At 34.5% G+C, this 17,081-nt stretch overlaps 1 protein-coding gene across 1 annotated transcript in view; it reads right to left on the bottom strand.

The window, feature by feature from the left end:
* SNTG1 (syntrophin gamma 1) overlaps positions 1–17,081 on the bottom strand; it is a 364,140-nt gene that overhangs the window by 303,099 nt on the left and 43,960 nt on the right. The window contains exon 3 of the mRNA XM_053661064.1: positions 7,952–8,008. Within this exon, the coding sequence (XP_053517039.1) occupies positions 7,952–8,008 (57 nt within the window). The remainder of the gene's footprint in view (positions 1–7,951; positions 8,009–17,081) is intronic.

Raw genomic sequence — 17,081 nt, 5'->3', positions numbered from 1 at the left:
AGGCATTTAGACAGACATAAGCAGAGTAGGAATGATAGGCTGGGTGCAGAAGGTCACCCAGGGCAGAAAGCAGTTTAATAGGTTAAAACTGGCAGAGACCAGCTCAGTCTAACATATGACAACTAATTTAACCTAATGGTAACTCCTAGCCCCATTATATATTCATTTTAATACATGAGCATGCTAAAGGTGACACTCCACACTACCGTGATTGGAAACAGAAAGCCCATGTAAAGGCACAGGATGGCAGTGGAGCTCCTCTGTGAAACACCCACTCATTTTTCTGGAAGGATTCTGAGTATCCCCACTCATTGAATACCCTGCCCCAAATTAAATGAACCTCAATAAAGGAAGCAAATGTGTTGAAGAACGGCGGCTCCATCTGTGGAGTAATCCATTCTCTGTCTCAGTGTCTCACATAAACTTGCTTTGACTTAAAACTCTATGCTGGCTCAAGTTTGAATTGTTTCTTGTGGGAAGCCAAGAACGCACCGTGGGTCATGGACCCTAAGTCCCTGGACCACAAAACTGTTTGCATCAGCTATGTTATTTTCTGAGTTGATGACTATGTTCTAAAACAGACTGAAGTGACAGTTGCATATGTCAGGTCCAGGGTAGCGCACTCAAGATATCCTATAATGGCATAGTGATTACTTTGAACTAAAGTTACTTAAGAAACTATACTTAAAATAAGAAAGCTCTGAATTCTCTGTCTCCCTACAGGCAAAAATAACCTCCCACGTGTTTGGTGTCCCTGCTCCTGAAGGCTGAGACACAAATTTATCACAATCGTTTAAAGAATCCAGAGTTGAAAAGCTTTTGTAAACAAATCTTGTACCACCTTTACTAATTTACTATCCAAACCCAAACTTTGTTTAGATTCCTCACAAAGGAATATTCAAACCTTGCTTAGATTCCTTTGTAATAAGCAGTAAATTTCCTGTTCTGTTAATTTATCACAAATCTAGTGTTTCTTTGGCTAACAGGTGTAAAAGGCACCTGGTTTGACCATTTTGGTGAGCCTAATTTTTTTACGATCTGAGAATCAGATTGTAATTCTCCCTTGGGCATGTGTTAAATTGGTTTTTCTCTCATTAATCTGGTCTTGTGTCCAGTTCTGCTTTAAGAGCTTAAGAAGAGGAGTTTTCTCCCTCCCCTACATGCTTATCTGTGAATATAATAAAAATCATTCAACTGTACACTTTAAATGTGTAAACTGTATAGTATATGTATGACATGTCAATAAGCTGGTTAATTTGAGAAAAATGGTCTTTCTGATGATAATTGGCCAGTGGGTGGTCTGAACTGATTCTTGAGACTGATTCATAATCTTCAGTATAAGCTTCATTACCTGCCTGTTATGTTCCTGCTTCTATGGTGGTGTGTATCAGCGCTGTCTCTGGTGCATACATATGAATTGACTCAAGTATAAAGAGCAGGAGGACAATACAAAGAGAAATGCATACAAATGTGTCTGTACTTATATCAACAGTTGGCATTTTAAGACTTTTGTCCTAAAATAACTAATAAATTGATGGCAGAAAGGTATTATAGAGTGAAGACATGTATTTTTATTTGGTAAATTTGATAAAATTAAAATTCAGCACTTGATGTTAAAATTTTGCTTGTTTGATCTTGAACATTTTAATTAATTAATTTGTTTTAAATACACCAGTATATAAATAACTTAGAGAAGAAGCATTGTTTATATTTTCTAAGACTTTAGAGATACTTTAGTCTAGGTTTTATATCTATAGAGCACAGTTTTTTTTTAAATATTTTATTATTTATTTATCTTTAGAGGGGAAGGGGGGGAAGGAGAGAGGGAGAGAAACATCAATGTATGGTTGCCTTTTGTGCGTCCCCTGCTGGGAACTGGCCTGCAGGGAACTGGTCTGCAACCCAGGCATGTGCCCTGACTGGGAATCGAACCGCGATCGTGTGGTTCGCAGGCCCGCGCTCAATCCACTGAGCTACACCAGCCAGGGCTAGAGCACAGTTTTTAAGAAGGGCGTTTTCATCAGCTTTATGTGGGGTTTAGCCTCAGCCACTTATATCAGTGGGTAAATTAACCTCTTAATACTTAATTTTATTGCTTGTAGAGGGATAACAGTCATTGATGGATAATAATAAACACCAAGTGAAACAGAATATAAAGTATTTTGCTCAGAATATAGCTCCATAATAGCAGTTAGTAAATATTAACAATTATTGTTTATAAAAATAAGATTTAAATGTTAATACTTATTATTTTATTTACTTTTTAAATTAATTATTTATTTATTTATTAGAGATAGGGGTAAGGAAGGAGAGTTAGAGGGACATCAATGTATGGTTGCCTCTCACGCACTCTTTACTGGGCACCTGGCTAGCAACCCAGGCATGTGCCCTGACTGGGAATTGAACCAGCAACACTTTGGTTTGCAGGTTGGCACTCAATCCACTGAGCCACACCAGCCAGGGCTATTATTTTGTTTTGATAATTGCAAAGTTAAGGCTTCCATATAGAAACTACTTTTGATTATAAACATTTCCTTAATGGGCTTGAATAACCTATTGTTTACATAAGAAAAACTTGTCTTTTGGAAAATGTACCATAAGATAATTTTGTAGTAATGATATTCAAAATACCATTTCTCTAAAAGGTGATTTTTTTAAAGTAATAATTTTCAGAAGAAAAGAGTGTTATTTTAAAATATGCACATGCATGATATTATATTTTAAAATATATAAATAAATATAAGTATTTATATTTATAAGTATTTATAAATATAAATATAAATAAATATAAATATCTTTTATTTATAAGAATATAAATAAAAGTTCCATAAGGTCTAGATGGTTGCCTACTTTAAGATGATTATCCATATAATAATCATTATTAGAAGAATGATGAAAATATAAGATATTAGATGCTATGGATCCTACTTAAAATATAAATAAAAAAGCTTGAAATTTTACTGGGGAGCAAAAAAATCCTCAAAAACTAATACATGAAATATAAACAGAAGTTTGTGACTTCTGAAGGATGAAGAATATTTAAATCAAAGAAGACACAAAAGTTACGGCAAACATGAGAATGGCTTTGAAAGCGACACAAGACTAAAAATACCTTAAAATAAACAATGCTTCCTGGATGACTGAGAACAGGAGTGAGCACAGTGCAAAAAGCACTAGACTTGGTTCATGACTAAGTTTCTGATCACAAAGTCTGACAATCATTTCTCCCCCTTTGAGGGGCTTGTGGAGGAAAGGTCACTTAAACACAAGAGAGGGCCGGGCCAGGTTTCAGTGTCTGTATGCCATGCCCATTTTCATCGCACCGTGGTTCAGTTACACGTTCGTTCCTTCTGGAAGGGAATAACTATAACATGGGACCAGAAAGCTGTGATCTGGGATTGCACACACTCCTCAGGGTTTAAAAATAATTCCTTTCAGTTTTACAAGCTGAAGACAAATAGTTCATCTTAACTAGAGAACGGAAAAGTGGGAGCAAGAATGTCGGTTTTGTGTGTGGCATCTCCTCTCAGGGCATCTGCTTTTCCACCTGCAGCACCAGTGCAAATCTGCTACGCATTCACTGGTCTTAGGCTCTGTGTGTCTTTTCCCTTAATTTAGAAATAACATGGACATATAGATAGTTTTGCTTTCTGCCTTTCCATAGTCAAATAATCTTAAAAAGTTTTTTAAAGATTTTATTTATCTTTAGAGGGGAAGGGAAGGAGAGAGGGAGAGAAATATCAATGTATGGTTGCCTCTCATGTGTCCCCTGCTGGGAACTGGCCTCCAACCCAGGCATGTGCCCTGACTGGGAAATGCACCGCAGTTGTTTGATTCACAGGCCCATGCTCAGTCCACTGAGCTACACCAGCCAGGGCCATAGTCAAATAATCTTTATAAAATGATGGCATGTCAAAAATCTATACAGGTTTGCCTATGAAGGCAAATCTGTGATTTCTATATTAAATATCAATACATTTGATTTAAAATTATTGGATGAGTGTTTCAAATTAAGGAGTTTGGACATAATTTTTAAATAATAATTATGGTTTTTATAGGAGAGTCAAATTTTGTTAAAAATTCTTATAATGCAAATGAAACAATTGAAGGTTAAAAAGCAAACTAATAATAGAAAGCGAAATAGATAAAATCTGAAAAAAGTGAATTAAGATTTACTTAAATAATATTGTTATCATTTAAGTCAATCATTATTTATTTCATTTTTATTAAATTTATTTCTTCCTCTTATTGTTTGGGATTTTAGAAAAATTTGAAATGGGTATCCTCCTTATTGCACACAATGTCATCGCTGGCATTTGGTCTTCAAGGAAAGATGTCAAACAGAAGACCTAGAATTAAACTGTGGAGACATATAACTATGTCAACCTCTGAGACACCTCCACAATTTTTATTCCAGAAGTTTCAAAGTTGTCCAATGAATAAGACAGAACATGCATATATAGATAGAAAAGTATATAACAGGCATATTTTAGATTCTCAGATCTAAAGAAAATAAAAAAGGTAAAGGCTGACTTTTATTTTCATGCCCATACAGGGGAATCTCTGGCTAAACACAGTGTTTGGGAGGGAAAATAATGTTGTATACGGACAGATGATAGAGGCTTAATGGACATTGATAGCATCAGAGACATCATACTACCCCAAACTGTAAGGACTGAGGAATGTTAATAAAGAAAGCATTGCCCTAGTTGGTGTGGCTCAGTGGATTGAGTGCCAGCCTGTGAACCAAGGGGTCACTGGTTCGATTCCCAGTCAGGGCACATGCCTGGGTTGCAGGCCATGTCCCCAGTTGGGGACACACAAGAGGCAACCATGCATATTGATGTTTCTCTTCCCCTCTTTCTCCCTGTATTTCCTTCTTTCTAAAAATAAATAAAATATTTTAAAAAACATTGGAATAGATGCTATATACAAAGTTTTTCTGGCTATCACCTGGGATACCTGAAGAATTACTGCCTTGTGCAATGGCAAAGGTTGCAAGGAAGGTCCCAGAAGCTAAGGTTTGTCAGGAGAATGTAGCATAGCCACAAGCCTTGTCTTCCAACAGCACATTTTAAAGTCCTTCAGTGCTTTCTGATCAGAAAGGACATTTTGTTGTCCCTCAGCCAAGATTTTTAAAAGAGTTTCTGGGAAGGAAAACCTGAGATAACAGTATTACATGTTCTGAGTACAGTGAAACTCAGAAATACCCATAAGAGTCTTAACTATATTGGTAAAAGCCTCTCAATTGTCTAACATGCACTCTTCCTTCTGGTATATCTAGCTGAGATATTTGAGATTTTAAGTAATAATCCTTACTACAAAACCTCAAGTGTATGTCAGCAGTGATTACTTAACTGCACCAAGTAAGAATGAAATATATGTTTATATCTTCATGTGCATAGTGATGGCTAACTGAAATCAGTGAGCAACAAATAGATAAATGATCAACACTAAAATATTAACTCATCATTAAAATAATTTCTTAAGCTATTTATCTCACATATGTAGCTTATAACATAAAATATTATATAAAGTTGTAGAATATTCCACTTTTAATATTATAAAGTATACTATTAAAGTATATAACATGCATATTTTAGATTCTCAGATCTAAAGAAAATAGTGCAAATAGATAAACCCAGTATTTTTCCAATTTACCTGTGACAAGATAAAGGGGAAAAGGATTTGTACAATAACATTGCTATTTTAAATAAAGAAATAACCATATTTTGAAATATAATAACAGAATAAAATAATTTAAAATAAAGTAATAGAGTAACAGAATAACAGTTTTAAAAGTAGAGTGTGGCTCACTTGGTTGGCTCATTGTTCTGTAGACCGAAATGCTGTGTGTTCGATTCCCAGGACCAGGTTGTCCCTTGGGTCCCCAGGCATGTGTCCTGACCAGGAATTGAACCGTCTACCTATCGGTTTACAGGATGATGCCCAACCAACTGAGTCGTGCTAGCCAGGGCTCACATCAATATTTCTCTCTCTCTCTCTCCCTCCCCCTTTCTGTCTCTCTGAAGTCAATGAACATATCCTTAGATGAGGATTAAAACTAAAATTAAAAAAAAGAAAATAGAAAAGCAAAGATTAGTGGTAAGTACTGAGAAAACCAAACTGGAAAGGTCTACTATTAGCCATTTATCTTCAGAATGAGTAATAATCTAACTAAATCTATTGATGTTTAAACTTCTAGTTTGTTTGTATATCATATATTTTTTTAAAAAAAATAATTTCCTTTTTGTTTAACTTCCTAAAAGATGGCAACAATCACAGTTCAAGTGCTACTTTTATGGCCAATATTTTGAATGTAATATACATACATGGAATTTTGAAAATTACTGTATTTTTATGTGTCTAAAAGTTTTACTTGGATTGAAATATAAATTCATTAAGCTGAAATTATTCATTTGGCAGAATTCTTGATGCTTAAAGATTTTCCATTTTAAAATGTGGTAATTTATTAAAAATGAATAACAACATATTATTAAGTTTAAATTATAAATTGAAATTAAAAAAGGAAATAACATTTTTTACTCCACTCTCAGAATTAGAGTCAGTGCAGGTTAGATAAAAATGCATATCGAAAATGAAACCTACTTTCACTGTTGAACTTTATTCACACTCAGCTTTTGTGGTCTCTTCATGTACTTCCTAAGTCATACCTTTAAAACCTTGACATCATTCTCAATGAGTATTGTGGTAAAAAACAAATATAAACAAAAACCCGTCTATTCAATTTTAGAATTGCCACAACATCATCTCCATACTTAAACCTTATAATTTGTTCTGTGTGTCTTCCTGGTCATAATTGATCACAGATAAAGTACAAGTATATTTTAAAATTAACATTCATATAGTAATATTTTTATTACTTGACTACATAATAGTATTCCACATTGATCAGTTTTCTGAGACATTTTCATAATGTAAACTAGAGCTATAGTCACTAAACTTTGAATTTTAATTTTCAAGCATATATAACTTGAGCTGTACTAAAAGTTCATGAAACCTGTGCTTCAGGTGTATGATTTTTCACCTTACATAAGCAAAATGCCTAGCCCACCAATCAAGGTCAATATAAATTTCAATTATCTACTTAGAGATGTAAGTTTCTATAGGGTATTTTAAAGTCATTGAGTTAACTTTCCTAATATTTATGTAATTTCCCATCATTTAGAAATTTCTGTTTGGCTTCAATATGATAAGTTGCAGGTGTAGTACATCTTTAATAGTCAACAATAGACAGAAAGAAATGACCATCACTGTGGTGATTTCAGGAGTTGGGGGGAAGGGAAGTGGGTGGAGGTAGAAGAGGGTATAAGGGAGATGAGTAGTAATGGAAAAAATACAATAAAAAGTGAATAACTAAAATAAATTTTGAGGAAATTTTTTAATAAATAGAAATAAAAAGATGATAATTTTTATAATAAAGCAAATGCTAAACTTTAAGCCTATCCTATCTATATATCTGGCAATGTAACATGAGATTTTACTCTTTTCTTAAATAAAAATGAAGACTAAACAAAAGAAAAAGATGAATGTAATACAATTAATACTTAACTTATATAAGACCTCATTAGATAGAATTTGTTTTGTCTACATTCAACGACAGGTCAGTATTTCCTACTCAGGTTGTTTAAAAGATGATATGCACACTCAAACACCATACTTGTTAATTTAAATAAAAACAGGTACAAAAGATAATTAATTAGTATTATTCAATGCCAGATGATGTAAAATTTCCAAATACTTTTGTGAAATTTCTAAATCCAAAAATGGCCAAGGGTCTATGAAAACCTGCTTAGCTTACATCTCAGTCCAGATATTGAGGAGTTACAGTTATGTTTGTTTAATTATTTATCTTCCCCAAATTAAAATACACAAAAAATGCAGCAATATGGTATGTCTTTTGTAAGAATAGACTGGAAACACTGGCTACCTTTATGCTTAATCCAAATCCTCCTACAGTTTGTCTTCTAATGGTCACGGTTCTTTCCTGCAAGACAGGATTTTAAGTGGTTAGCTTTTTATAAAACTGTAGTTGCACAACATATTCCTCCTTTAAGTTTTGTTTTTATTCTTAAATATATAGAGACTCCAAATCTGGCAATAAATGGAGTGTTTTGTAATTTTAAAATCAAACATTAATGATTTATTTGACAAGATAAAAGGACTGCAGTGTTATTAAACAGCTAAACTGGTAATATTAATTCCTTTCAATGATTTTTTGAACATATTTTGAAATCAACTTTTAAATCTCTTCTCATTTTCACATTACATATTCTTGTTGCCTAAGAAATGATGAGGTTCTAGTTACATCAAAGTAACTCAGTGTCAGTGGTAAATATTATCTCTCAACTAAGTTCTTATCTCGATCACTACAAGTCATATGTTTGTGGAGACCTGGGAGCAGAGCTTGGAGACTGCTATGTTCCAGCACATAAATGATTCATGTGTATTTCTGGGATCACAAGTGCAAATAAACCTGGTTCAAAAAGATTGCTTTCCTTTTATTCTTTAAAGGGTTTTACACCTAACTAACAAAGATAATAGAATTATCAGTTTTCAAAACCGGTTCTTTTTCCTCCTATATTGGAAACAATAATTCAATCATTGATATATGACAATTAAAAAAAGACCCACCAGGAGCCACATTTGAACAAATTCTCTAATCTCTAATATTAAATTGATAATACTCTGTTTTAGGGTACTAATCTCTACATAATACATATTCTGGAACCATGCAGAAAAGTTAAAACCTTTTCTTTGCAAGCTTCTCCATTTATTTATAACTTCTCATCTTCTTGAATTTTTTTTTTACTCATAAAGATGTGAGTCACCACTTTTCTCCCCTTGTACCTGCCATAGACATTTGTTATCTTTTTCCTGAATTTTACAAATGCCTAATTTATTTGTATTTCTGTTCCTATATTATCTGTTTCCAAATCCAAATGTTCCTCTCTTTCTTGTAGATGAATTTTCTCTTTTAGCCCCTGGTTTTAGAGAGGCTGTGTAGAATAGATATAACATCATTTTAAAAGAACCAGGAAAAAAATTGAAAAAATGTGTACCACTAGTGAATCTTTTTAAATATTTTAAAACAGCATGAACCTCATCATTTTGAAAAGTTACACACTACCTTAATTTTAGCCAAATATTTATATTTCATACATAAAAACAAAACAATGCCCAAAGAACATGATTGTCATGCAAGAAATTAAGGTTATTGACTGTCACTTATTTTTAATTAAAAATAAGCCTATTGATTGAAGACTGTTATATATTAAAAATATTACTGCCAATGAGTAGCATTTAATAATATAAATTTTCTTCTTTTTGACCATGTGCTAACTAATTTGGTCTATTTTGAAAGTGTTTAAAATTTTACTCTTGTAGCCAGTGACCTAATCATGGTTTCAAGCCAAGATTAAATTTATGTTTATGCAAATAAGTTTATAGATGTGGTACAATTTATGCAAAGTGACTTAAAACACAATATATCATACCGAATGCTATATTAAATAACACTATAAGCTTTCTTTTTATATTTGTAAACAGACATTATTTTTCATTGGTGGTGTCACAAGTATGAGAAGATGCATTGTTTTAAAATTTATATTATGAAATTTATAAATATAAACATACCTGCATGCACAAAAACAATAAAAGTTGAACACATGCATTATAAATATGAAAAATATAATTTAAGATAAATTAACTATTTTTGGTAGTATCCTTTTATTGACTAAACAAAATCAATCTGTTAAATTAATTAATTTTTATTATCTTCCATAAAAGATTAATTAAAGGAAACTTATACAATACAAACAATTTTGGAATTAAATTCAGAGGCTCTGTTAATGATTCAAATATTTAAAATTTAAAGTGTTTGGCAAATTAACTAAGCCCTTTCTGTCTTCATTTCCAAATTTGTAAAAATCATAATAAATACTATACAGTAATGGTTTTGTTTTGAGGATTAATATTTGTGAAGAACCTTGGCATATAGTAGAAACTTAATGAACTAACACACATACAATCTAAAATTCTACACAGAATTTTTTACTTAATAATTCCATAAGTATCTAAATAAGATTTTCTATCTCATGTCCCAATATTTACCTCACAGAGTAGCTCAAATACTGGAAGACTAAGACTCAGGGTTTGAAAAACTAATTGACTATCTTTATTCTTATAAAACAGAGAGTCAAACTGCTTTCACAATAGTGCCTATCAAACTAAAGTAACATTCTTGGAGGGCAGAGCTATTTTCTTAATTCCTTTTTTGTATGGAATAAATACTTAATTCCTCAAAGTAGCATTAAAACCAATGGTGAACATAGCTCAGACAGCTCACATAAACTGTCTTAAAATAAATATTTCAATCTGTCAGAGTAAATGTATTTTAATTGGCAAATATCTCCACCTAAATTTTCTGATATTTTTCATAGCAATTATTAGCCCAGAGGGCAACCTGGTGGGTAAATTCTATCAAGTAGCCAAATATGTGCTGAAACGCTTTTCTTCGAAGAAATAACAAGCGTTGTGGGGTGGTCAAAGGTCCCCACAGTGCCTTTATTCACTCTCTACAAGACTGCCTTCCAATCTTTGGTGGAGAATATTAAGAACTATTCCAAGTCCAATAGAAAGTTACTAATTAAGACAGGAGTTTGGAGAGATTAAATAGCAGAAACTTCTGAAAGTCTCAGAAGCAGCACTTATTTGATATTTTTAATAACATGAGCACACACACATACACATACACATCCCAGCCACCACCTCTTTATGCTATTGCTTCATTAGCTTACTATTGAGAAATTTAAGAGAAATGGGCAAGAAAAATTACATCTTGTTTTAAAGCCAAAATGTTAAATTGGTTACTGCAAGCAGCAAGAAAAATAAAAAGGCAAGTGACTGTTCTCAGTGAGGCACCTTGCTGATCGTCTCCCCAATTAGATCCTGGTTACTTATGATCTCTGTGACCTGTCTACCTCTCCGTATTTGGTGTTTCCATCCTTCACCCTCCAAAAATGCTAATGAATTATGTCAGCTGTTCACCTCATAAGTCAGAGAATATTAGAAAGCTGGTTTATATTTAGTTAACATATCTTTCTTCAGCATCATAAAAGTTTTGCCTAGTAACAAGGTAATTTATTTTGGAGAGCCATGGTATTATCAATTATTTTATTCTTTAAAACACAAAATTAAGGTGGATGTTCATATAAAATCACTAAATAAAATATATTTATTTAGTCTATTTGTTTCAAAATGTAAAGGATGGAGTGGTACGTAATTTTGGACTGTATAATAACGTGCTGCATACTGGGATAATTGGAATTAATCTTATGAAAAAGCTTATTTTAATTGTTTAATCAGCTTGATATGAAAATATAATTCTAACTGCCCTCTAGAATATTATATTATATTAGAAGTTCTCTCTATTCTATATGAACTATATGAGAACCAAAATATTCATGTTACCAAACAAAAAAATGTAGGTGTTATATATCCAAGGTATAAACATTTTTGAGGTATATATGTAAAAAGGAAAAAAATGAGGACAATGCAGAACCTAGAGAGATCATCAAATGAAGAATTGTATTTATTAATTTTATTTGATGAAAATGAAAAAAGAAATGTAGTAAAAAGCCTAGGGAACACCATTAGCTCTGTTTGATAATTCAGGAAGAGTAAAGAAACTTGAAAGGAATAATAATGGTGGTAGCTTCCAATTATTAAAGCTACTCTATAGGCTTATAATTCTCACTGGACATATGATTATATATTAAAATATTCTATTTCCTTAATTTATTTTTCCACTACAGTTTTCAGAGAGCTAATCCTATGTGTTATTCACAGTTGTATTCCAAGTATTTAGCATATGCCCTAAATCAAAGTTAGGTGTTCAATAAAGTTTCTTCAAACATTTTCACATATAATCATCACACCAGCTCACTGGGATAGGCAATATTTTCCTAATTTAGAAGAGAAGACAAATGCAAAGGATTTAAATCAACTTTACTAAAATCCAAATCATGATTTAAATGAATGTATCTCTGGTTCCCACTGTCTTTTCTATCATAATGAGCCCTGGAAGAGATGGCAAATTATGATCAAAGAAACAAAGAAACTAAAACATCAAGGTGCAAGGTAGTAAACAGGGAGGGAGTTGTGAGCAATTGAATGTTTTCCCTCCAAGATTGGCACAAAGCAAGGATGTTCCTTTCCACTGTACCAGCTAGGGAAAAATGGCAAGAAAATAAAACAAAAGGCATACAGGTTAAAGAGGAATACATAAAATTGTCTTTGTCCTTTGTTTATGTAGACAGTTCCAAAGAATCAATAAAATTATCATATAACTAATAAGTAATTATCACAAAGTAAGAGGAGATGAGGTTAATACAGTGAGTCCTGGAATATTGTTTCATTAAATGTTGTCTCATTATATGTTAATGAGAAAAAATCAATTACTAGCTGGAGACATTCATTGTCTATGTGGAGTTTGCAGGTTTTTTCCATTGGTATTTCTGGGTACTCCCAGTTTCCTTCCATGTCCCAGGTACAACATGTATGGTAAGTGAATTGATGTGTCTAAATTGTTCCAATATGAGTGAGTGTGTGTGTTTGTGAGTATGCAAACTGTGATGGAATGGCATTCCCACATTGGCCCCTGGGCTGCTGGGATAGGCTCCAACCACCCTGACCCAGAGATGGTGGAATAAGGAAGAGGCTTCAAGAAGAATTTATTGCTTCTTTGTATTCATCTTAAGTGTATGCATAGCTTACATTTATTTAAATGATTAATATTAGAAGTGTTCTGGGTCTTGTTTTTAGAAGTTTGGTGATGCTTTTGTGACCAAAAATATGTCACGGAACTTTACTTTTTTATATCACTTGGCCTATGATAAAATTGATTTTATTATACATTGTTTCACTTAAACTTGCAGTTGTCTATCAATGATGCTAAGTGAAGACTTTCTGTATACAAAATTCAATTGTTCTGTTGTGTATGAGACACTGGAATTTGAAACTAAAATAACAATTCTATTTATAATATCACACTAAAAGAGATGACTTGAGTATAAATCTAACAACATGAATATTTATATGTGGAAACTATAAAACTCTAGGGAAAAAAATCAAAGATGATCAAAATAAATATAAAGATATTCCATATTCATGAATTAGAAAACTCAATATTTCTAAACTGCCAGTTCCTCCCAACTTGATCTATAGAATCAGCACAACCTTAAAAAATTACCAACAAGTTCTTTGTGATTATCAACAAACTGGTGCTAAAGTTTATCTGGAAAGCCAAAACACCCATAGTAGCCAATAGAGTATTGAATTGGAAAAAGAAAATTAGAAGACTCAGGATACCTGACACAGACTTACAATAAAACTACAGTAGTCCAAATAGCCTGAGTTTTTAAAAAACTAAACACATATATCAATAAATAAAACAGAGAGCCCCCAAATAGAACCAAAAATAAAAAAGAAATAGATGAAGAGATAGTCAACTGATATTTGACAAAGGAATAAAGACAATTTAATGAAGAAAAACAGGATAGTCTTTAGACAGAAAAGAAACAAAGAAAGAAATCTAGACCTAAATATTATGTCTTACAGAAAAATTAACATAAAATAGCCCTGGCTGGCATAGTTCAGTGGATTGAGCGTGGGCTGTGAACCAAAGGGTTGTCAGTTTGATTTCCAGTCTGAGCACACACCTGGGTTGCAGACCAGGTCCCCAGTATGGGGCATGGGAGAGGCAACTGAGGCAACTGCACATTGACATTTCTCTCCTTCTCTTCCCCTCTCTCTAAAAATGAATAATTAAAATACCAGAGGGGAGAGGGAAGGGAATTTAAGGGGAAAAACGGGGAGGGATTTTGAAGAACAAGTATGAAAGACACAGGGATGAGGTCTGGGGAGGGGGGGATGGGATGGGAGAAATTGATAAAAGAAAACTGTACTTGAAAAATAACTAAATAAATTAAAAAAAGAAAAAATATTTTAGAAATAGATAAAAGATCTAGAGATAAAAGATAAAATTATAAAGCGTTCTAAAGAAAACATAGGGTAAAACTTACATGGGTTTGGGTTTGGCCATGAGATTTTGGGGTATAACATCCAAAACATGGTCCATAAAAAAAAAAGAGAAAACTGATCTTAGGATAAATTAAAATTAAAAAGTTCTGAGAAAGTCATAGAAGATGGCAGCATAGGTAAACATGACTCACCTCCTCTCATAAGCACATCAAAATTACAACTAAAATACAGAACAACCAACATTCAGAACTGTCAGAAATCAAGAAGAATGGAAGAAGGACAAGAACAATATTAAAGAAACCACATCCAGCCCTGACTGGTATAGATCAGTGCATTGAGCATGGTCTGCAAACCAAAATATCACATGTTTGATTCCCAGTCAGAGCACATACTTGGTTTATGACCCAGGTTCCCCAGGTGGGGGCATGCTATAGGCAACCAATTCATGTATCCGTTGCACACTGATGTTTCTCACCCTTTCTTTCTCCCTTCCTTACTCTCTCTCTAAAATAAAGATAAATAAAATATTTTAAAAAGATCTACATTTATCCAGACTGGTAGAAAGGAGAGAGATGTGAAATAGTATGCTTCCACATCCATGTGTGGTGGATGAAAATTTGAGAGGGATACCTCAGGAGTGAGGAGTCCCTGGCCCCTCAGCCTAGGGTTCCAGCGCCAGGAGGATAATTCCCCATAACGTTTAGCTGCAGAACCAGTGGGGGTTGAGTCAATGGAAGAAACTTCTGGAGTCCCAAGAAGTTCCCCTTAATAAAACCACAATAGATTTACACAGACTCACTCGCTTTGAACTACAGCACCAGGGTAGCAGCTTGAAAAGCACCGGTGGCATACAGGGAGGCACTGAAGGAAATGGTAGCCAGTGCCATATCAAAAATGCCATCACCCTGGCTAACACTGTTTGCCTCACCTTGGAGATCCCCTGAGGCTTTTTCCCATTCAAATTACAGGCCCACTGAAGATAGAAATGGCTGGTCTTGGCTCATGCTTCACAACTTCCTAAATTCTATCAAACAAGCAACAGCTGGCTTCAGTAAGCCACAAGCATACAGCTTCTGTACTTGTTGTTAAGTGGCCTCAGATCCTGTACAGCCAGTCTAGATACACAGATTGGCTCCAACTGGGAACCTCCACACCCAGCACAAATAGCAGTCATCTCAGATTGCTTAATGGCTCATGCAGGGTGGGCCTGGGAAGAATACAGATGGGAGCTAACCTTGGCCTATACCACCCGGGAAAGCCCAGAGCCTGCCTGACCCTGTGGATGGCTACAGACCACATTGGAGCACCACCACCCCTCTGCTGCATAGCTGCTCTTCCCTGAATGGCAGAGGTTGGTGGTCAGTGTTTACAGCCAGTCCTTGAAACTGATTGGCTGGGTAAATCCCTCCCATTGACCTATGAACAGCAATCAAGACTCAACTACAAGAAGAGGATGTACTCAGCCCACACCAATAATGCAGCACAAGTACCCAACTTGGGTGGTAAGGGATGCTATGCCACTGGACTCTACAGGACACCTACTACATTAGGCCACCCTACCAAGACAGGGAGTCACAGTAGCTCTACCTTATACATAGAAACAAACACAGGGTAGGTAGCCCACATGATGAGACAAAGAAACATGGCCCAAATGAAAGAACAGACCAAAACTCCAGAAAAAGACCTAAACAAAATGGAGGTAAGCAATCTATCAGATACAAAGTTCAAAACATTGTTTATAAGGATGCTCAAGGAGCTTAGTGAGTACCTCAACAGCATAACAATGATCCAGTCAGAAACAAAGGATACACTAATTGAAATGAATAACAATTCACAGGAAAAACAACTGAGTGTGTGAAACTGAGAATCAAATCAATGATCTAGAACATAAGGAAGCAAAAAATAACCAATCAGAATAAGCAAAAGAAAAAAGAAGGAAAAGAATGAATATAGTAATAAGCAGTCTGTGGGACACCTTCAAGCCTTTTAACATTCACATTATGGGGTGCCAGAAGGAGAAAAGAAAGATCAATAAATTAGAAGTCTATTTGAAAAAATAATGAAAGAAAACTTTCAGACTTCTGGCCAAAGTGGAAGCACAGGTAGATACACTGTGCCTCCTTGCACAACCAAAATAAGGACATCAACAAATTTAAAAACAAAAAACAACCAAAATGGCCAGAAAACTGAACTATAGGGAAGCCTGGAAACCAAGGAGTTAAAGAAGAAATATTCATTTCTTCTTTAAATAAATGAATATTTCTTTAAATATTAATTTAGGGTGGAGATAGGCAGCTGGGTTGGAGAGGACTTGCAGCAAGGTGGCAGTTTGTAGACCAGGAGAGGTGGCAGCTGGTGGAGCAGGCAGTTCCACATTTGTGTGTGGATAAACCAGGAGGAACACCTGGGGAACGAGACAGACCACACAACCCAGGGTTCCAGCATGAGGAAACAAAACCTCAGAACCTCTGATTATAAAAATCTTTGGGGGTTGTGGCAGGGGGAGAAACTCCCAGCCTCACAGGAGAGTTTGTTGGAAAGACCCATAGTGTCCTAGAATGTACACAAACCACCCACAAAGGAATCAGCACCAAAAGGGCCCAATCTACTTGTGGGGACTGGAGGAAGTGACTGAAAACTGGCCAAGAGCCCAGTAAGCAGCATTGTTCTCTCTCAGAACCCTCCCCCACTTACATCACCAAAATGCAGCGATGTGGGTTGCACTGTGCTCACAAATACCTAAGGCTCCACCCATTACTAAGTAACAGGCACACTGAAACAAAAAAATGGCCCAAATGAAAGAAGAGGTCTAAGCTCCAGAAAATATACAACAAAGCTATGAAGAGATTACCAGAGTTCAAAACAATGGTAATCAGGATGCTCACAGAAATGGTTGAGTATGGTCACAAAAGAGAGGAACAAGTAAAGGCTATGAAAAGTGAAATAAAGGAAAATGCTCAGGGAATCAACAGTGACAGGAAGCAAACCAGGATTCAAATCAATGATCTGGACCAGAA

The sequence above is a fragment of the Artibeus jamaicensis genome, unplaced genomic scaffold (assembly GCF_021234435.1).
Source record: "Artibeus jamaicensis isolate MK-2021 breed Jamaican fruit bat unplaced genomic scaffold, CSHL_Jam_final scaffold_916, whole genome shotgun sequence".
Lineage (NCBI taxonomy): Eukaryota > Metazoa > Chordata > Mammalia > Chiroptera > Phyllostomidae > Artibeus > Artibeus jamaicensis.
Note: the sequence above shows the minus strand (reverse complement) of the source record. Positions and strands in the feature narration are given on the sequence as shown.